Below are 22,471 nucleotides of genomic sequence, written 5' to 3'. Positions count from 1 at the left end.
TGGGGGCGATGTCAAAGCCAGAGGCACACAGACGGGAGAGATGCGGGAGCCAGAGGCACACAGATGGGAGAAATGCGGGCGTCCACAGAGGAAGCGGCTTTGCTACGGCCCCTCCTTTGTCATGGAAGAAGACAGCCGGTGCGGTGAGACGCTAAACCCAGGGACAGTGAGCTCGTAGAGGGCCCTTGGCTGCCTCCTCGTGATGTGCGGTGATGGCCTGTGACACCAGGGTCGGGGGTCAGAGCTCAGAGCTTGGCCGCGCCATCACCCGTGTCGCATGGGCTTTGGACTTGGCCAGGGCGGGCCCCCAGTTGCTGGTTCTCCTCTGGTGAAGACAGGAGGCCTTGTCCATTAGAGGTCAGAAGTGCAGGTGTGGGGAGCGGTGAGCATCGAGGTCGGGGAGGGTGAGCAGCCCGGCTGTTCACATTGCTGCCTCCTCATCGCCTCCCTCATCGACTCCCTGAGGTGTTTCTCCTCCATACCGGGGGACTAGAAAGATAAACCAGAGGTTGTTTGGGAAACTTCTGAGCCACACGACTCCAACTCAAGTAAAAACAAACACAGCCCCAGAGCTGATGGAGAGAGGTCTAGCAGAGTAGATGGAGGGAGCCCCGGCATCTCCGCAGCGTGCGCTGGGTGGATCGCGCGGGCCAGCAATGGAGATGCCCCGCGGCCTCACGGCCTTTGCTTCCGGGTTGGGTCACGACCCCTCGATGCGATCTCGCCGGACGGCGCAGCCTCCTCCCTGGTCACCCCCCTTTGCTCACGGTGCATTCTTCTTTCCGAGCCAGTGTGCGTGGCAGTGTGGAAGAACCAGCACATGAGGACCGTCACCAACTACTTCATCGTCAACCTGTCCCTGGCCGACGTGCTGGTGACCATCACCTGCCTCCCAGCCACGCTGGTGGTGGACATCACCGAGACCTGGTTCTTCGGGCAGTCTCTCTGCAAGGTGATCCCCTACCTACAGGTAGGTCCTTGCGCCCAAACACGGAACTCCTGACGTGTTACCTTCCACCGTGGTCTCAGCTCTCTGATTCATTGATTACAGGGTTAAGAAACATATCTCTGCCTCACCGTTGGCAAAAGTACAGACACAAACACTTTGCTCTTCACCCCTTTGGGAAGAACACTGATTTTAGTGAGATTATTTGCACATGGTCATTCTGACAGTTTGTGAAGGAAATTTACATACATTCTTTGGCTCTGATGATGTCCATTTGCAATGAACATCGGAGATCAATAGGGTCATTAGCTATTTTATTGGCCGAGAATAAAAGCACTCTTTCTGTATCTAATTGCTATATAAGAAACGTAGAGCAAGTGCTTTGAGAGAGTAATTCCAGAACTTATTTATAGTGATCTAAAACCTTAGGGAATAAAAAGGGATGGATGATTAGAGGGCCAGGCTCAAGCCCCTGAGAGACAGACTTCCTGGAAGAGCCAGTCAGAGTGGGCTGGCTCTCACTGTCATCTTGTCCCCCCTCCCCCAAACCCCCCCTCGTCCTCACTCCCTCCCATCTCCCAGTGCTGAGTACAACATTCCCAGGCTGACCAAATAAGCTTCCATTATCAGAAAGAGATCGTCAGCGTCTACAGAGAACTGGCCATGTTTAAGGTCAGAGGTTACGTGTGGAAGGGTGGGAATGCCGTGGGAGGTATAAGCCTCAAGGGTGCAAACCTGATTTTTAACTGTAAGGTGAGCTTGGGTCTCCCAGCTGGAGGCCAGGAGTGTGGCCACAAATGAAGGTGGCAGATCTTAGAGAGAAGCATTCAAGGAAGAACCTGGAGACACATTCTTAAAAGCAGTTATAAATAGAGGCTCCCAGTGGCGTTTACATAGAGACGGGGGTAAACTGTAAGTCAGACAGTCGATATTTTGCCAGTTCTGTGAGACGTCTAGCAAAGTCTATTTTCCTGGCTCCAATTATCCCCTGGTTGGAAATGCTAAGGATCCAAGATGGATCCAGTTGCCCCCAGTTACAACCGGCTGAGAATAGCTCCTGTTATCTGTGAACCAGAAACGTCAGAGCCGCCATCTTGTTCGGATGCACAGCAAGGCCGTGCTGATGAGCAAGTATCTGAGTCTCTTAGGAGCAAGTATCTTGGTCTCCTGTGAGCACCCAAGACAACATGGCCGCAGCATTGTGTAACCAGCAGACAGTGTAATGCGTGAGGCTATCTTAAATTCTTTCACACCATACAGCTTATTAAAAGCCCTACAGCCAAAGGGACATCTTCATCTCCAGAGAAATTCTGTCTGCATCTGCTTAAACAATACCCAGTCTAATTGACTCCATAGATTATTGCTCCTCCTCAGGCCAAGTGTAAAACTAATAAGCAAGCACAGAATGGAAAAGAATGGATCCATCCATTATCTTGCCCAATATTTCCTCTTGGTAGAAGGGTATAAATGCACGAGGAAATCCAGGCACTGGTAAATTATCCATACGCATTGCTCCTTTTCCCTATAATTGAAATATATATTATGTAACACCCAGTCAATTTTTCAAGTTATCTTGGCATATTTAAAATTCTTTGAGCATTTGCTAGTTTGCTGTATTTTATGTGCTCTTTTTTTCTTCTAAATATAATGCAAGCTTTAGATTTATGAGTGATATACTGTAACATTCTGGCAAGTACCCAAACAACTTAAAAACTTCACAAATGAAATAAAGCTTAGCTGCAGAATGAAAATGACCCTTTTAGATCTTTAATAGTTCTATAATTCCAAGACCATTAACATTTATTAGGCTATTAGCTGAATGATTGTCAGTATTCCAGTCACCGACCAGAGCAGTTCGCTCTTTGTAGAGAGTGAATTATATTTTTAACTGTGGAATAGGCCCAGCATAGAAAATTCCAGGAGATGATGAACAAAACCCAAGTAAAATGTAGGTGGTAGATGGCAGGGAGGCAGGGAGGCCGCCCGGTGTCTCTGTGGGATTTTAACCTGCTCTAATCTCTCCGTGCCCATCACCGTGTGCCGGTGAGATCGTGTTGGTCACCTACGTGCTAACCTGAAGCCAGGTCATCCTCGGAGGATGACATCCCAGGCTGCACGCTCGGCGTGCTGTGGCAGAGGCTGAGAACGCCCCTCCGTCTCAGGCCACTACAATGTCCACAATCCACGTGAGACTCGCTCCTTGCGACCACACTGTCACAAGCGGATGTCAGAGTCTCAATGACAGAGACACCCAGAAACGCACCAGCCGGAGCCCAGCGCTCCTTACACTCACCACGGGGTGACAGCTTACATCCCAGACAAAGGCCTCCTAGGAGCTGGGTGTTCATCGCACACTATTGTGTCTCACACGCCTGCAAGTATGGCAGTCGGAACAGGGAATAGTGAATGCCTGGACATCCAGGGTGCCTTGGACGCACTCCTCCGTCCCATCCAGTGGACTCATTGCACTGTGTGAGTCAGACCAGTGCGGTGCGGCAGAAGCAGCGCAGCTAACGGTGTCGGTGAGCTGTCAGGACAGGATTGCTGCCATTCACCAGCCGTCGGGAGACCGGCACTCACTCGCTCCCGTTGGTTAGAGTTGGTGGGTCACACACCACCCAGCCTGACGAACGCTTCACACTGCTAATCGTCAGGGAGGATCAATGCAGCCCTGGCCCACTCGCTCTCCGGAGCAGCTGTGCACAGCATTCCTGCTCCCAGGTTTGACTGGGGTCTGGCAGCCAGAGGTGCACCAGACTATTTGCTGGGAAGGCTTGGAGTTTGGTGGGGGTAGGGCATGCACTAATTGAAGACAGAGGAGAGAGATGGAGACAGAGACAGACAGAAGCAGGAGCGCAGCATGGCGCTAGGGATCTCTCAGGAGTCCAGAGTTCTCTTTGATGGAGTCCCTCCATGTAACCCGACACTTAGAATGAAATTAGCATCTGAGAATCTGCAACCCTGGGGTAAGTCAATATTCTTCTGTGCTTGCTGAAGCAGCCTGATTCCATGGACATCTAGAACTCCAGACTCTAGGAGGAAAGAGAGAGTTGATCGTAAGGTTATCACCATCATTATAATAATCCTAATAAATAATAGCAAACGCAGGTGTGTGTACCACTGAGTCGGTAGAATCTCACCTCTCTCTAGAATCTCACAGCCCATCAGAGTAGAACAAAATATTAAATGTAATTGGCCCAGAGGGTGGCTGGGCATGTTTAAAATGTTAACATTGTTCCAAAGGGAAGAACTCTGTGCTGCTGAGGGTGCCTCCCCAGTTTTCCAAGGTAAGGTGATTTTATGATCAGAGAGCGATGACAGCACAGAGGTCTCTGCACAGAACTCCTCCAGGCGTGAATCGTGTTTTCTTTGCATGCACTATGTGGGAAATCAACAAACATACAGATACCCCTTCCTACCTGAGACTATGAAATGACATACCCGTGATTTATACATGGTAGATAGACGTAATTCCCGTCAAATTCCCACATGACAATTAAAAGCAAGGATACCTCTTTAAGTGGAAAGGAGTTTCACAGTTCAACATAAACATACACATCTTCTCTCTTCCTTCCTAACAACGGATTCCCCTATGGGTAGAAAAGCTGAAAAGCAAAACCCATTCAGTCCACAAAGGAAGTCAAACGTTTGACGAGACTGCAAAGTTTGCACATCCTCCTCTTCATGTCCATGAGGAAACACGTAGTTTTCTACCACTGCGTTTCGGGGGGCGGGGGGTGGGGGAGAGGGGAGGTTCCCTCCCTCGTTGACATAGTATGTTTTTAGAGTAGGAATCGCTTGCCGGAATTTCCTTCAGCAAATCTGAATTGTCGATTGACCGTGGCCTCTTGGGCCTGGCCAGGAGCCCGTGGCCGACGTGGGCTGTGTTCTCTCCCCCCAGACGGTGTCGGTGTCGGTGTCGGTGCTCACGCTGAGCTGCATCGCCCTGGACCGGTGGTACGCCATCTGCCACCCGCTGATGTTCAAGAGCACGGCCAAGCGGGCGCGCAACAGCATCGTGCTCATCTGGGTGGTGTCGTGCGTTATCATGATCCCGCAGGCCGTGGTCATGGAGTGCAGCAGCATGCTCCCCGGCCTGGCCAACAAGACCATGCTGTTCACCGTGTGCGATGAGCGCTGGGGCGGTGAGTGTGCGGCGGCTCGCGTGGCTCTGCGGAAACGCCATGAAACTCACGGAAGCCATGGCTTGTCGGGTGCAGAAAGCACTGGGAGATGCTTTCAGCATGCCTGACATCTCAGGTTTGCAATTAGTGTCCACTCGAAGCTGGACATGAGGAATTAAGACCACCATCTCCCCAACACCCCCCCCACACACACATTCATCAATAGGATCTCCTTATTGGAGCAATCTCTCCTAGTCTGAAAGGGTCCTTTCGCTTGATCAGCATTTTTCCCCACGAGTGCTCCTTGCTGAAATCCACAGTGAACAGCCAGTTGCACAGTCCCTGACGACGTGGAAGCCCACCAGCCACAGAGCGAGCTGCTCCCTCTCTGTTCAAAACTCAAACTATCACAGCAGTGGCAAGGAGGACCGAAAGCTGCCCGTCAAACTCACACCAGGCCTGCACAGGTAGCAGGCTTCACACTCACACCAGGCCTGCACAGGTAGCAGGCTTCACACTCACACCAGGCCTGCACAGGTAGCAGGCTTCACACGAATATTAGCTTATGCAGAAAGCTCATGGGAGACTTTCTTCTAGATAAATAGAAGCTCAAAGCCCCTCGGGTGCCTGGGAAGGGCTGAGGGCACCTTCCGCCCTTTGAATCCGGCCTACCGGCCACTGCTGGGCCTGGAGCACTTCAAAGGGGAGTCATTTGCTGCTCCTGCCCTTGAGCTGCTGCAGTTCCATCACGGCTTATGTAACCGGCTGGTTTTACAGGACAAACTTGAAAGCAGGTGAGGGGTGGGAGAGAGAGGCTTTTTAAAAAGACACACTGCCCCCCCCATAGGTCTCCGAGACTTCAGCGGCAGCGGCAGCACCGGTGGGCCCTGCTGAAACTCCAGTGAGGACCCAAAGAGGAAGACAGGGGTTCAGAAGGAGAATATTCGACTCAAACTCAACTGACTCCAGATGACAAACTATGGAATGAAGACCATAGGGGGCAAAAACTCATAAACACACGAGACACAGAACCCATCAATATGCACAGAAATGTAACCAGTGAGCACGACTGCAGGCTTCCTCAATATCGCAACGCCATCCACCTTTGCGCCCCGTGTCATGGCAGCTGCCAGGCGGCCACCTAGCCATTGCCCTTGGTTTGATTATAAAATCTGGCCTTCGTTGTTCACTTTTCTGGGGTAATGAAAAGCTAACATCCGTGGACGTAATAGTATTATCCTCCACTTGTGAAATGGAATGAAAGTCCATGCCAATACCAGGGTCAAAATGAAACACAGCAGAGCACATATGTATTCAGTTGAAAGGCTGCTGAGTTACTGAGTCACTATCCATGGCATATGTCTAGGAGTCCCCGTGTCCAGCACTCGATCGTGGTGAAGGTGTGCAGCCAGCAGTGCTCTTCTCATGAACCAGCATAGCTCCTAAAGCATTAAAAAAAAAAAAAGTATTGGGCAGAGCCCATGCCCACCACAGACAGAGCCCTGGGCTCAACTCCCGGCACCCATAAAACAAGAGCAGAATGAAAAGTACGGCCATAAACATATCTGAGAGGTGCTAAAAGATGAATAGTGAGCCATAACACCGTCAGTCAAATAACTGCGTCTAATCAAATGTCCGCTGTGTGCCGGTTCCCCTGGGCACCTAGGATTAATGATGAATTTCAAAGTCACTAAACCCCTGAGGTACACATCCTGAGAAGTGAGGCGCATACAGAGAGAAAATGCCCACCCCGCGTTAAAAATCAAAGGCCCCCAAAGCCCCCCTTTGATCAGAAACACAGGCGGTGCGCACCTGTGCACACGTGGACACACGGCGCGTAAAAAGAAATGGTGTGTCTTCCCAGCCACTCCACACACCATCACCTTGCCCTGCGAGCCACGGCTTAGGAACGCTTTTCATTAACGGACACGTGACTTTGAGCAGCCCGTGGCAATGCAAAGGAAGACTGGCCAGTTGCTGCTTTTCTGCGGGGACAGCCCAGGGGCTGAGAACTGGGCACCGGGCCTGGGCACACACGCACGCGCCGTGCGGGAAGGTGCGTGGTCCAGGAGGGAGCTATTTTCTGCTTCTCTGTCGTGTGCTAATGACCTCCTAAGGAAGGCGAATCCACCTCTGAAGGAAACGCTCAGGGAAGTTTCTTTATTTTGAAGAAGATGTGTGAGTTTCGCGTGTGAGCTGATGGTGCTTTTGCTTTCCGTCCCAGGTGACATCTACCCGAGGATGTACCACACCTGCTTCTTCCTGGTGACCTACATGGCCCCGCTCTGCCTCATGGTGCTGGCGTACCTGCAGATATTCCGGAAACTCTGGTGCCGACAGGTAGGTGAGACCGCTCTCTCCTCCGCCCTCAGCGGATGCACTGTGCGCGGAGCCCCTGGGCGCCGGTGCTTCGTGCCTCGCCTTTGCTTTATGCTGACTTTCAGGGAAGGTTCTCAGTCATGCCTTGAGGACTTGAAATGAATAATACTAAAAGTTCAATCTCAGTGATTATCCGGGTTGATGTTAGTCCAGGAGTAACAGGACTAATTTAGCTTTTTATGAGCAATCATGAATAAAAATCCACTTAATGTGTCCCAAACCTCTAAATCTAAAAGATTGGCTTTTATGAGATTTATATAACACCTCTTAGCCTATGAGTTAAATATGTAATTTAAAAGATCTCATTTCTAGAAAAGCTGAAAAATCAGGCATAACTTAGAATTTTAACCCATGTGCACGACTCTGCATTGGTGTATGGACACTGGTTAGAGAATTCGGCCGCATCTCTGAAGGCTTGTACACATCCACGCACAGTTCATCCAGCGGGTGCCTTTGTGTATCTGTCCTGCACAAGGCTGCACGTTTCAGTCTATGTCACCGACGCCTGACAATCTAGAGAAGTTGCATACGCTCACGCAGAGAGCAAATCCTCCTGACAACAGCTGCACAGGAGGCTAGAGCAAGTGAGTACGGAGGGGCCTTTAATCCAGGGCTACGCTGAACCTTGATGACTTGAAGAAAATCACCAGCAAACACAGGAACAGCTTCACAGAGCATAGAGAAGTAAGGCGGCTCAGATTCTTATTTTTAGCAAGCTGCATCTTGAAATGACAGAATGCTTAAAAGAGATGTGCACCTACCTTTTCCGAGATTATTGCCAGGGCCTCGAGAGTCTCGGCTTAGTGGGAAGCCGTGCTCTGTCTGTTTCCTCTGAAGTGTTCTTCAGCATTAGTGAAGCTAACAGTTGGTTCAACTATCTGACATTTCATTCAGCCCTTGCTTCTCGAGGCCGTTTTCAAGATCACATCTGACCGGCCGTGTTACTTGTGAACAACCCTGCATGTCTCATAATGACCGAAGCGTTTCTTTGTCTCTATATTTTCAAAGAAGGCATTGGCCTTATAACCTTGTAAGTGCAACCCGGGGCCAAGCTTATTCAACTTGGATCTCTCAAGTTCTTCAACTGAAGTAAACAAACAAACATCAAAACCAACCCACAGCATCGGTAGCGGGGACGGGCGCGACTCTCACACGTGGCTGGCGGTTTCTGATCATGGCCGCAGCATTCTCCAGCGTCTCTTCCCGGCCCCGCAGCCAGCCCCACGCATCGCAGGGCACTCTGGGGGCTGGTGTCCAGACTTCTCCCAGCTTGGCTGAGTCCTTTCACCGTTGGTTATTCTGCGGTGACACACACATGCGGTCTACACACGAATTCCGTTCTGAGGGAGGGAAATATTCTCTGACCCCTTCCAGGGCGGTGGAGATCTTTGATGAGCTGTAGCTAGGTGATCTGGAAAAAGCCTATGAAAATGGATGATCCTGGATCCAAGCTGTTATGCCCGCTTTGCCACCCTGCCTGTGTCCGGAACACAGCGGACATTTGCAAAGTATTTACACGATACCAAGCAATTGTCTTTTTACTTAAATTGGTGGTGCTCAGCTCTGCCAAGTCTACACTAGATTCCACATTGCATTACAGGTTTAGAAGTCATCCACATTCTTTCTGATGAATTGTTCCAATCAGTACAAGGCACGCCATTCAGAAGATCTGCAGTCAAGCGCCCAGACGATGAACTAAAATATTTACAAAACAGATTGGAAAGGATGATAGCAAGTTGGTCTGAGCTCTTCAGCGGTCACAATAAAGTAAATTAACCCCAAATGGGTAATTATGTAGAATTCTGCTTGAGCAATTCTCAATTTCCAACTGTTAGTATCTTAAACGGAGTTGTATGGTGCCCTGTGAGCCATTAGGCCAGTAAACGAACCGCCAAATGGAAGGCCTGCCCTATTTGCTTAAAACTGCAGAGATGTGTGGAATCTGTTGTCTACCCCGAGACTCTTAGGGCAAACTCTGTGTCCTGGTTTGACTTTCTCAAGAATTTCATGCTTCATTAAAGAGCCAGTTTGTTCTCTGCTAGAACCAGTTATTTAACTTCTCTCTCTGACAATATGACACAGGAAACTCAATCAGAAAACTACAGGCCCTTCTCTGAAACTCCTGTTTTCAAGAATGTCTTCTTCCCGGCTTGGACTCCTGTGCACGTGTTTTCCAGACCCACGCCTCTGCTTGACACAGTATCTAAGTCTCAGCATGCACAAGAACTTCTGTCAATCTGTGCCGGAGATATCTACTGAGCACTGAGAGGCTCCAAAACCTGTCATTTCAGCTTTTGAGAGACCTTGCTCTTCTCAGCCGCTCCACCATCGCTTGCTATGCTTGCATTCTTCAACGACCTTCCCAGAGAGGTTAACACAGGAATCACAAGCATGGGAGGAGATGGAAAGAATGGCAGGGTTGTACACAGACACAACTCAAATCACGCACAGAAACAGAGCAGGAGCAGAGGCGAACACAAAAGATGGTGCAGAGACACACCTGCGTGTAGTTTCTTTCATATGAGGATTGAAAAGCAATCACAGAAAGCAATAGTTATAAAATTGTGAAGGTTCAGCTTATGATCTACCAACACCTAATCACAGGAAGTGGGGCGGGGGAGGGACAAAGCTGTACTAGAGCAAAGATTGTTATTATATCTATATCTATCTATCTAATCTATCTATCTAACTATTGAGATCAAACAAGCATCAATCCAAGTACCTTGTTTAGATTGGGCTGTAATCCTCAATAACACCACTAAGAAAACATTCTTTAAACTGACTGAATCTCATAAAATGCTTTACATTTGTGCCTAAAACTAGACTCCCTATCCACTTCAGACCAAGTTCTCCTCCAGATATGCAGTTTTCCTGTACAACTTACAAGAGCGAGGCTGAGGAGCTGGGAAACAAAGCCTCCTCTGACCTTGTGAAGGTCATCATCACAAGCCAAGTGCCAGGCACCTGTACTGGTCCATCTGAAGCCGGTCCGTTTGTCTGTTTGCACCCTGCAGCTGCTGGCAGCTTCTCTGTATGTCGCCCTCTCTGACACTGACAGGGGCCGTCAGAGGCAGAATGCTCCGTCCTCCGGGAGCACTTGGTACCAGCACTGCAGAAGTGCGCATGATCTCCCTGAGATCATGTCAAACAGTTCGAGACCAGTTAGCAGCTTTCACACTGCGGTTCTCTCCCCAGGGTCACCACTGCATCTCTTTAGTTGTCTTTAAAAAACAAACTCCTGGAAAAGAGAGGCACAGAAGAGGAAGAGGTCAGGTCTGCCCCCACCGCAGGGTGGGTTGGAAGCCGGGGCTGGGTTACTGAGGTGCCGGGAGCACTCTCTCCATGCCAGAGCCTGCCGGGTGAGGAAGGAGGCCTTACTTCCTCCAGAAGGGCGGGATTCCATTTGGGTCAGATGCCTGCTCTTCAGGGGTAGAAGACAGCCAAAGAAACCCATCATTTCCTCTACGTACACATCGAAGTAAAACTCTGATCTTACCATTAAAGATTATCTGGGGCACTCTGATCCTGTGGTGTCAAAAACTAAACCCAAGCCACCGCTGCTCTGTTCTGGGAGACACGGGCCCCTGTGGGTCCTCCTGGTGTGCACAGACACACTCGGGCGGTACGCTCTTACCGCACGGCGGCGCGCTTTCCTCTCGGGAGTGGCACATGCTGAGCTTCCCGGCTTTCCCCGCGACCTCTTCACGAGCGTGGAACCTCCCTCGAACACTTTACCCTGCCATCCTCACCGACCCGTCAGAAGAAACGGAAAGGCACAAGCCATGGCACGGAACTGTCCCGAATCCTAGTGAGTTAGGAAACCCGATGGAAGATGACTGCCGATCCTCAGTCTCACTGTGTGAACACACCAAACACCATGATAGACGCACATTGTAAACCACAGCCAACGACTTCTTAGATCTTTGCCCCTTCTGGTCAGAGCCTGGCTTTGTCCATCGGTGAGCCGCTGGGAGGTGGGCTGCAAGGTCCTCTCTCTCCACACAGCAGCACAGGGCAGTAGTGATGCATGGGGAAAAAATCAGTTCAGGGTACTTTCTCAGTTACATGCTGGGTTTTCCTTCTGTGTCATAAAATTCAGAACCGCAGGATCTAGGATTTCTAACACAATAGTGCAGCTACCGGCCCACCCCCTTTCTTAATTCGCTGTTCTGTGTGACCCTGTCACAACTGTCTCGCGCTGGTCCAGCTTCTCTCCAGTGGAGGGTACTCAGTCAAGCATCCTGAAGGGCCTCTCTGCTTTCAGATTCCTGGCGCCTCCTCCGTGGTTCAGAGGAAATGGAAGCCCCTGCAGCCCATGTTACAGGCTCAGCGGCCGGGGCACCAGCCCAGGCCCCGGGTCAGCGCCGCAGCCGCCGAAGTAAAGCAGATCAAAGCCAGGAGGAAAACGGCGCGCATGCTCATGGTGGTGCTGCTGGTGTTTGCCGTGTGCTACTTGCCCATCAGCATCCTCAACATGCTGAAAAGGTGAGGGGAGAGCTGTGGCGGCGGCGGCGGCTGCGACTGGAGAAACAGCCAAGTGTCAGCCTGGACACCTTGTCGGGCCACATTGCTCCCCTCAGAGAGCTCAGACTCTGTGCTCTGTCTGTGCAGACTCCTGCGGTGACATCCTTGAGCAAACTGCAAGTCTTTAGAAGTAGAAAAAGTTCCAATGGCAAAATGAGCATGCGAAAACAATATACAAACAAACAGCTTCCACCACAGCTGACAGTTGTCTTCTTCTTTAAAGAAGTATCATTGGGACCATTGAGCTATTGAGCTATTGTTTCCAAGACAAACATGAAATAAGCCTTTTTAAAGAATAAAAACAGGTCAGGCCCCAGTGGCTCATGCCTGCCTGTCAGCTCAGCTACTCAGGAGGCTGAGATCTAAGGATTGCAATCCAAAGCCCCAGTAGGAAAGTCCATGAGACTCGAACCTCCAATTAACCACTAAAAAGCCAGAAGTGGAGCTGTGGCTCAAGTAGTAGAGTGCTAGCAAAACAGCTCAGGGGCAGTGCCCAGGCCTCGAGTTCAAGGCCCAGGACTGGCACACACACACACACACACACACACACACACACACGAATGTTTAGTTTTCAGTTGTGAGCATTAAACATAAATGAATTATTAGAAGTCAGTGAGGTCATGGAAACAGCGCACAATGCGTACCCCTTCCCTCCCTCCTTCCTCCCTCGCTTTCCTTCCCTCCCTCCTTCCTCCCTCGCTTTCCCCTTCCCCCCTCCTTCCTCCCTCGCTTTCCCCTTCCTTCCTCCTTTTCTAAACCCTACCTGTCAGGAATGCTTCCCTGAGGCTACCCAATTAAATACCTTTCTCTCCAAAGAAAATAAATATTTGCCTAAGGGAAAAGTCTTTGATTTAAAACATTTTTAGAGGTTTTGAGCATTCTGCTTTTTTCCAAAAAGTAAAAAGTGAAGTTGGAAAAATCATCTTGAAAATAGTTATTTTCTTCATATATAAATACATATTTTATATATATATATATATATATATATATATACATATATTGTCTGTCGTGAGGCCTGAACTCTGGGCCTGGGCGCTGTCCCTCAGCTCTTCAGCTCAAGGCTAACACTCTATAGCTGAGCCACCAATTCCGGCTTTTTCTGCTTATGTGGTGCTGAGGAATCGAACCCAGGGCCTCATGCATGCAAGGCAAGCGCTCTACCACTGAGCCACCTTCCCAGCCCCTCTTCATATATTTTTATAAGAAAGGAGTTTGTCTAGATTTGCCCAAGTTTGTCACGTTTGCCTTTTCAATCTGCCGCTCATACAAGCACAGGTTCAGCTTCCCTGGGAATGTAACTTCAGTCATCTCATTCGAGTACAACCTTCCAGGTCTCTGTAGCATGTCCAGAAGTTCCTTTCTATCCCCTCTGTTGCATCCTGGAAAACAAACAACAAACAAGCACACAAATCAGAGGCGGGGGAGGGGAGCGGGCAGGAGGGGCGGGGTCAGTGGGGGGGGGGCGGGGGCGGGGGGGGGGGGGGGGGGGGGGGGGGGGGGGGGGGGGGGGGGGGGGGGGGTCAGGGGGGGGTCCAGCCCCGCTCGGTGGGGGTGTAATCATGGAAGAGTTGCACCAGCCCACCTCCGATCCCTGTCTCCACTTCCTTCCTGCAGGGTCTTTGGGATGTTCGCCCACACGGAGGACAGAGAGACCGTGTACGCCTGGTTTACCTTCTCACACTGGCTGGTCTATGCCAACAGTGCTGCCAACCCAATTATTTATAATTTCCTCAGTGGTAAGCCTGCGCGGTTTTCCCCAACCCGGGGGATGCTGGTGGGGCTGGGAGGCTGGTAGGGCAGAAAAAGCTGCGGCAGGGCTTTGAATCATGCTCTGCCCTGACTTGATTGGCATTCAACATATTGGCTCTTGCTGTCTGCTCTGGATTTTCGAGACAGGGTCTTACCATATAGTCCAAACAGGCGTCCAACTCAAAATCCTTCCATCTCAGCCTCTGGAGTGCTGGGACTACAGGTGTGCACCGCCATGCCTGCCTGTAGAAGAGTTTATTCTTTTAGGAAATGAAATACTCACTACCTAACTCATCAGAGAAAACTTCCCAAGTTAGTTTATCCTAGTAAAACCCACACAGTGTTAAAACATGTGGCAAGCGGAAAGTTGTGAGACATGACTAGCAACCAGTCTCCCATGGCATAGCTTAGCATCATGGTTGAGAATGTTTTAAGTGTGTCAGCTTGGCTTTGGTGTATTGTCCTTTTACCCAACCACGTAGCCTAAAGAAGGTTGAGCCAGACCGTCTCCACTCATAGACCGTCTCCACTCAGAGACCGTCTCCACTCAGAGACCGTCTCCACTCATAGACCGTCTCCACTCAGAGACCGTCTCCACTCATAGACCGTCTCCACTCAGAGACCGTCTCCACTCATAGACCGTCTCCACTCAGAGGTGTTTCTCCTGCGGGTCTGCTTACCCTGCTTACCTCAAGCGTTCTCTCTGACCACAAACATACCATATGGACAGAGAGACACCCACTTACGCATGTAGGGTTTACTCAACCCAAGGCATTATAGACTCAATAGAATCTTAACATTTCAATAACAATTGTTATATTTACATTTGCCTTGTTGATTTTAGAACTGTGTTTTCATTAGCCACATTTTAGGGGGGCATTTTTCTTTCTCTATTCTATTTCCTTTCTTGGATTTATTTCCATGTAGATAGCAATTCTGCATGTTGAAATAGAAGTTCATTTTATTACACATTTAATCGCTTATCTGCATCTTCCAACTCCATTTCTTGGCTTCCTGGTTGAGCCAGTGTTTTGCTTTGTTTTGTTGATTTAGAGGATGCATTGAGCAGCTTGGTAGATTCTAAGTTATAGTTTCTCAGGAAAGAGAAGTTCTTGCGGGTATTATTGCACATTAAGGTAACTGCAGGTGACAATATCATACTGCATAATTTAAACAGCTAGCAAGACAGAACTTGAACTGTTTGAGAACCTGGGCTATATTTAGCCTGATTCAAGCAGGCACAAACTGATATATGAAGCAACCTTCACATGGTATTTCATTAAGAGGCATGCCTTTTACTTTTTTTTTTCTTTCTTTCTTTTTTTTTTTTTTGTTGGTCATGGGGCTTGAACTCTGTGCCTGGGCACTGTCCCTCAGCTCTTCAGCTCAAGGCGGGTGCTCTACCACTTGAGCCACACTTCCAGTTTTCTGGTGGTTCATTGGAGATAAGAGTCTCATGGACTTTCCTGCCCAGGCTGGCTTTGAATCGCAATCCTCAGATCTCAGTCTCCTGAGTAGCTGGGATGACAGGCGTGAGCCACTGGCACCCAGCTAGGAGCTTATTCTTGTATGTCATTATTTCATGAGCTTACCACGCTTCCACATACACACACACAAATGAACTTCCTTTTCCCATTTCTCTCCATCTCTGCATGGTTAGTTCGGCTTGCTCAGGCCCTGCCCACCCTGGGTGAAAAACTTTATCCTGCTTCCTTTTTCTTTCTTTCTCCCTGGTTTCCCAGGCAAGTTCCGGGAGGAATTCAAAGCTGCGTTTTCTTGCTGTTGTCTGGGCATTGGCCATGGCCAGGAAGACCGGCTGGCCCGGGGTAGGACCAGCACCGAGAGCAGGAAGTCCCTGACCACGCAGATCAGCAACTTGGAGAACTTGTCCAGACTGTCAGAGCAGGTGCTGCTCACCAGCCTCAGCACGCTGCCGGCCGCCAACGGGGCGGGCCCGCCGCAGGACCGGTAGAGGAGACGCCAAGACGCGTCCGCCCGTGACCCTGGCCACACCACGCTTTTTACACAAACAAACATCTCTGTACATAGTTTTGCTATCCCCGGGATCAGAGGCTGAAACGATTATTGATCTTTTTTCTTTTTTTTTTTAAATTTATCATTGCTTTTTGGAAATTTCAAAAAGAAGAAGCCAGTAGAAAACCACTTCTCGATTTTTGGCTTCCACACATGAGCAGTTCAAGCTTCGGCTCAGCTTCTTTGAGGCTAGTTCACTTTTAGGGTCAAGTGTTAAAATCTGCGTCAGTGAAGTGAATCCTTCTCATTCCTTTTATAATGCTTTGCTGTTTTTAAACTTACCTGTTTAAATTGGCCGTTCAAGGTTGTCAAAGGTGATTTAATGGTTTGCTCTTGGCTGCAAAAAGAAGCAGCCATTTGAATTCTCAGTTATCAGTAGACATATGCTAGTCGACTTAAATCTTTCAAAAAGTCAAGGACTGTCGTTATACAGTGACTCCCGAGGGAAGATTTATATACAGAAGCTTACTATTCACAGAGATCCAAGAGCTATCTTTGCACATCACACATGACAGATTCCATTAAACTTTGTTTTCCACGAATTCCACCCCCCAGTCACTCAGTTTCCTCAGGTCTGAAGCTGCCTTGTCTCTTACGTTTTTTGTCCAACACACACTCAGTAAGGCTCCATGTCAAAGTAAAAACTGGGTAGAAACTGCTAGAACGCATATGAGTTTCCAGCTCTGAGGGAGGGCTTGAACACACAGTCGGGAAAATCCTGCGTGGAAACATTCTCCTAACCCACAAGCAACATTGCCTGTCTGCAGAGTGCACCTCTGTGCTGGGCGGCAGGGACCGTGGGGGGTGCCTGCAGGCTCGTCCCCATGCTCTGAGGCGGACATGGGGACGTAGCTTAGTTCTGGTCTAGGGCACAGTGACCGGTTTGACGCCCCCTGCCATGACCCACAGCGTGGCATGCGGGCACAGACGCCTGGAGGGTCCTCGCTCGGGGCGAAGCAGCCAGGCAACCAGGGAGAGCAGCCGTGCTGCTGGGCTCTCCTCCCGTCCTGCCACAGAGCCGGGTCTGTGGCCGTGGCTTTGCTCCGGGCTGGGGGCCGTGGCCAGGCGGTCGGAGAGACAGAGCTTTGCTCTTTCTTAGCTTCCAGAAGTGAAGAGAACACGGTGTGTTTGGTGTGCACGTGAAGCATGGAATTCAAAGCACTGATGTTTCAAATCTGAGGAAATCTGAAGAAAATGCACCATTTTTCGGATCCAGACATCCTCCGCCCCGTGGCGTTCAGGGAAAGAGGCTCTCTGCGCTGGAGATCACAGCCAGGCCTTGCTTGTGCTAAAAGGAAACACTGACCCAAAACAGAGCGGTCTTCTAGAGACACACCTCTTCACTTTTCCAACTCTTTGTTCTCATCTCAGAGAAAAACAGTACAAAATTATCCGCAATTTGTTCTCTGTCTCAGAATGTAGGATTTTATTACCTTGTGCCTTTTAGTACTCAAGGAAAAGCCCGTCTCGTGAGGCTCTCCAAAGCCACACTGCGGAGTCTCAGCGCTCGCCCATCAAAGCAAGACTTTATAAATCTCTCCTTTCTCCCCGTGGACATTCAAGAATATTTTTTTTGTCTCACGTATGCTGCATGAAAGGAGAGCTGCAGTTTTCAGAGTGCGATGAAAGTGAGCGCTTAAATTCGAAGGTAACTTCGAATTACGTTAGTAATATGCCTTAATAGCCAAGTAACAGGTTAGAGTCAGAGTAAATAGTATTTTACACTTTATATGTGCAGTCTTTGTTATTGACAAAAAACAAATGAGAGGCTGTGGGAGGGTTAAGGGGAGGGTGGGAGAGAGCGAGAGGAAGAGAGAGGAGGGAGTAGGAGACCAACTCCGAGAGGAGGCTTGTGTGGGACAGACCCGGTCAGAATTCATTTGCTCTAAACCAGTGATGTCCAATCTCCCCGGAGCTTGTTAAACGGGCAGACTTCCACGCTGCCCATGCCTGCCCAGCCAGCGGCTCTGGGCCGGGGTGGGACTGTGTGCGCTTAGCAGCCTTCCCGGATTCCAAAGTGTTTCTTAAGATCTGTAGCTCTCCAGGCCTCCGTGCATCAGCCCATGCAAAATAAGGTTTCCAACCGCACAGCTCTCTACCACAGAAACCACCGCCGTCTCTACCATCAAGCTGGTTGGAGATCTGAAGGAAGACCCTGTAATCTACCACGTCTTGCTCAGAGATTCTGGCTTGCAGCGGGAGGGCCTCGGGGCTGGAAGTACAGATGCGGGATGGTCACAAGGCCCAGGAGGCTCTGTGGCGTGATCTGGAGAACGGACCTACAGTGTCTCCACCCCTAATTTCCTCTGCTCAACTTTGAGTTTTGTGGAAGCAGATAGCTTTGAAGAATGCGTATTTCCCGAAAACACGACAACCACCATCACCATGCGGGAAGTACAAAGCCAGGCCCCGGGCTACCACCCACGCACGGACCCAGGGATTGTGGGAGAGCCCAGGAATCCGTCTGCTATTCTTCCCAAGACAAATGGTGATGGAGCGGCAGGCTGTAAATTCTGTCAGTGTTACTGGGAAATCACAAGGGTCAACCTCTTACCTCATTATGTGCCAAGAACACAAATGAGAAGACTTCGGATCAGATGTCTGTGTTGGAACTTAATTATGGTATCCATTGACTATGTACCTCTCATTTTTTCTGCTATATTTCAATGATTTAATGTAAGATGTCAATGTCACTGAAATTTTGTTATAAGTAACGATGCTCTCATGGTTTTATGTGCTAGAGAACATATTTGAACTTCACTCTTTTTTAGATTTCTACAAAACCATTAAAGCTGGGTGTTTTACTTTGTACAATCCTGGGGAAAGGTGTCCCTAGCTTTGTGAAGAAAAAAAGAAATACTTAAAACTTCTCTAAGTTTGTAGAGTTCTTGGATAGAAGATACTTGTTGCAAATTATTGAGAAGTTGGTTGCAAATGGTTTTAGGGATAAAGATACTAAATTCTGCTCTCAGCATATACTGTTTTTATGAATATGGTAGCTATGCTGGTAACATCTGAACTTCAACAATCTGAATATTTTTAAATATGAGGTAATAGAATGGCAAAAACCTGACTTGTTTCTTGACTCAGTTTGAGTCAAGAAACTAGCATAACAGTATGTTGTTTCACATTCCATTTAAATCATGACAGTAGCCAATTGCATTTCAACAAAGTCAGACTCACCATTGTAATAAAAGCGGTATTGGAAGAGATGACTTTTCTACTTCCTACAAGCTACAAGTCAAACAAAAAAGAGTTTCACTAGGTTATGTTCCAATAGTTCTCAAATTGCATGAAGCAAAAGACCTTTAGAACCAATATATAAACAGGGAGATCATATTCATTTAGGTCTATCTATTCCGTTACCATAGGGAGCACCAACTACAAAGTACAAAGGCATGAAAAGTGCTACTTTCTCCAGAGCTCACTGGGAATCTTTTTCTACACAACTACTCCTACTAAAAGCGGGGGCTAGGGCGAAGACCCTCCTTCCCTAATTTGCCACGTATTTGTATTCTTTTAAATTTTCTTCAGAAGCTTTGGAGTTCAGATGTCTTCTCAGTGTCTCACGTGATGTGTTTCTGTAACTGTTGTATCTATGTATGTACCATGCCAACTGTCCAACAATTACATTGCAAAAGAAGTGCTCTGTGCCTGGCTGGTCTGCATCTCAATGGCGAAGTCTCTGGTCAGATCCCAGATGCCCACACATGCACACCCATGCCCACACATGCACACCCATGCACACGCATGCACACTGTGAAGATGCTCAGTGGGAGAGGGCCATCGTACTGGCCAGAACCACACTGGGGACAACACAGTCACACTCGCTCTGCTCACTCTAGTGTCTGAAGAATCCTGCTGGTGTTGGTTGGAGCTGGCTACTTGCTCATCATTAGTGTCAGATCTTTGTAGGTAAGGGCTGGATGAAGCCCTCTGGGGCAGTGCTTGAAATTCAAACATTTTTTCCCCAATAAGTTTATATAACCAGGGCTAATCATGATACAAAAGATTTTTAATATTGTTTCTAAGAGGAGATAGCATAATAAAGGTCAAAATGAATACCAAAATATTTCATGAAGGTTAGGTAACATCACCCACATAGCTTTTATCTGAGAATGAGGTTTAACCAGCTTTTTTAAAAATTGAATTTTATTATAAAGGTGAGGTACAGAGGGGTCACCGTTACATAAGTCGGGTAATGAGCAGTGTCACCTCCTCCATCATTTTATCCCACCCCTCCCCTGAGCTCCCTCCAACTTGTACCGTTCATTTCCAACATACTGTCTAGAGAGTGTCACTGTTGCATTGGTTCACCTGGGATCCCCCTCCCCCTCCCCCACGTCAGCTAAACTTACACACAGGACAGAGGGCACAGAGATCAAAAACAGAGACCACAGGGAACAAAACAGAGAGGGAGGGGGGAAGAAAGAGGGAATCATCTGATTATGACTTAGAAAGTGAAGATCATATGATCTTCGCTTTATATCCGGTTATGTAAATACCTCTCATTTGCATGGTCCTTATGGATAAGATCTTTGTTGTTCTTGTGCAAAATATTCATCCTGGAATGGGAAAGGCACCACGAGAGCATTACAAGCACAGGGGTCCAGAAGAGGCAGCATTGCCAGTGTGCCTAGCTCTACCTGACCAGGCCGGCCAGGGAGGCTCCCGCAGCGAACATCCCTTTGCTACCTCGGTCTCTGAAAGGTTTCCTTTCTTCACCTAGCTCACTCTTTCTTATCTTCAGCTGCATAGCTACTTCTCTTCACTCCTGCAAATATCTAGGTTCCATACTTCTGCTATTCTAGAGACTCTGTCTCCTGAGGTATTTCCTCCCATCTTTCTCGCTCTTGCTCACTCTTTCTTTCTCTTTCTTCTTCCTTCCTTCCTTCCTTCCCTCTTTTTTCTTTGTATTGATTTTTGTTTGGCGTATTTCCAACAATATTCATAAAGTTACAGCGATTTGGAACAAGGGTACAGTATGGGCTTGTATATGGTCAAAATTCCGTCATTATTTCCTAAGAATCAAAGGATCTTGACTACAAATTTCATCAGGATTTACCTCTTCCATCCACCACCTTGTTTTTATCCATTGAGTTGCCCGTTTTACAGGCAGTTACAGCTGGACAAGCTCTTCATTGTTTGTTTCTCTGTTTTTTACCTTATGCATCCTCCGGTTTCATGCATCAATATTGAGGATGACAGTCTCTGAATTGCCTGCACTCACTGATCTCTGCCATGTGGGAAAGCTAAGAGAGCTCCTCTTGGGTGATGAAAACAGCGATGTGGTATTTTTCCTTCTCTTTGAAGACCTTCTGCCATGACCTCTGGTTTGTAAAAATCAACGACATAACTAAAATATTTTATTAGAACACCGCCTTTTTCTCTGCACAGTTGGACAGTCGCTTTTGAACTACATCCCACCAGAGGGAGCTCTGCGTCCCTCATGTCAAGATCTATTCTTACCCTGTAGGGCATTCTGTTATAAGGAATTGTGGTTTATTTTTACACACACACACACATGCGCGTGTGTATATATATGTGTGTGTATATATACATATATATATATATATGTAAGCTGAATATTGGGCTTCATATCTCACCCCAAGGATGGCACAGGCCGGTAGTCGAAAGCCACGGGACTCTCACCTCCTACCTCTAACTTGCGCCCTTCTTCTGACTTTATTCTGTGTCTCTTTGGACTGCGATGACACCACAGAGTTCAGAAGGCTGAGACAGAAAGCATTTTCCATGAAAAGAAATTTGTTTCGACAGTGCAGGTGTCACAATTCGCTGCTGACATCCAGCTGTGTGGGGGGCAGAAGTTGAAGCATCACAGTCTGAGGTGGGCCCTGAGCCAGAGAGAGAACTTACCCCACGCAGAAGGGAAGGGACAGGGCCGGAGGCGTGGCTCAAGCAGTAGAGCACCTTCCAAGGCCCTGAAAGCCCCAAGTTCAAACTCCTGTGCCACAAAAAAGAACAAGACAGCGGCCGTCGGTCTCAGGTCAGCAGCGCTCTGCGCTGTCCTGCGGGCGGCTCTTCCTCACTGGTCACCCAGCAGCATCAGGTCCAAACCAGCCCTGTGCGGAACTTGCCAGAAAATCATCTCTTTGTCAACTGGTCAGGGGGCAGACAAGCCTGGGGTCTTATGATGACACTGATTGTAAAACTGCCTATTCCCTTATGAACATAGACTGTGGTCTCTTGAAATGCTTCCTTTGGATTTTTTGGTGAGGTAAAGCATGCATGGACGATTTACTCTTCTTTAAATAGCTGGCAATGTTGGTTGAATGGAACATTTCGATCTGATCAATTTAGAACCTTTTCTATGAGAGAACACTCAGTCTTTCGTAAGCACAGCAGGATTATGCTTCCGCCAGAGATACATGGACTCGGCCGCTGAAACGGAGACCTATGGCAAACAGCCATCACAAGAGAGTTTTTAGTGAAATAGTTAAATAAGCACGATTATTCTGCATGACCGTACCCCACTGAAGACACCAACCAGTGTTTGCAACTTGCTGGCAGCTGGTGCAAATCCAACTCGCCTAAGCACAGACTGCTTCATAGTTTATTTAAAATATTCGATTCGCGGGTATTGTTGGCAAAAGGAGGGACAGGGACAGTTCCAACATACACGTCTGTATAAAGCCAAATTACCCCTCCATCGCCCCCCTCCATCGCCCCCCTCCAAGGCCTCCCATACGCTATA

At 48.6% G+C, this 22,471-nt stretch overlaps 1 protein-coding gene across 1 annotated transcript in view; it reads left to right on the top strand.

Moving 5' to 3' along the window:
* Nucleotides 1–15,694, top strand: part of Hcrtr2 (hypocretin (orexin) receptor 2) — a 48,205-nt gene extending 32,511 nt beyond the window's left edge. The window contains exons 2-7 of the mRNA XM_013019060.1: nt 792–970; nt 4,848–5,091; nt 7,295–7,410; nt 11,714–11,934; nt 13,588–13,709; nt 15,465–15,694. Of these exons, the coding sequence (XP_012874514.1) occupies nt 792–970; nt 4,848–5,091; nt 7,295–7,410; nt 11,714–11,934; nt 13,588–13,709; nt 15,465–15,694 (1,112 nt within the window). The remainder of the gene's footprint in view (nt 1–791; nt 971–4,847; nt 5,092–7,294; nt 7,411–11,713; nt 11,935–13,587; nt 13,710–15,464) is intronic.
* The last annotated feature ends 6,777 nt before the right edge of the window (nt 15,695–22,471 follow it).

The sequence above is a fragment of the Dipodomys ordii genome, unplaced genomic scaffold (assembly GCF_000151885.1).
Source record: "Dipodomys ordii isolate 6190 unplaced genomic scaffold, Dord_2.0 Scaffold44, whole genome shotgun sequence".
Lineage (NCBI taxonomy): Eukaryota > Metazoa > Chordata > Mammalia > Rodentia > Heteromyidae > Dipodomys > Dipodomys ordii.
The sequence above is the reverse complement of the archived record's forward strand: the minus strand, read 5'-3'. Positions and strand labels throughout refer to the sequence as shown.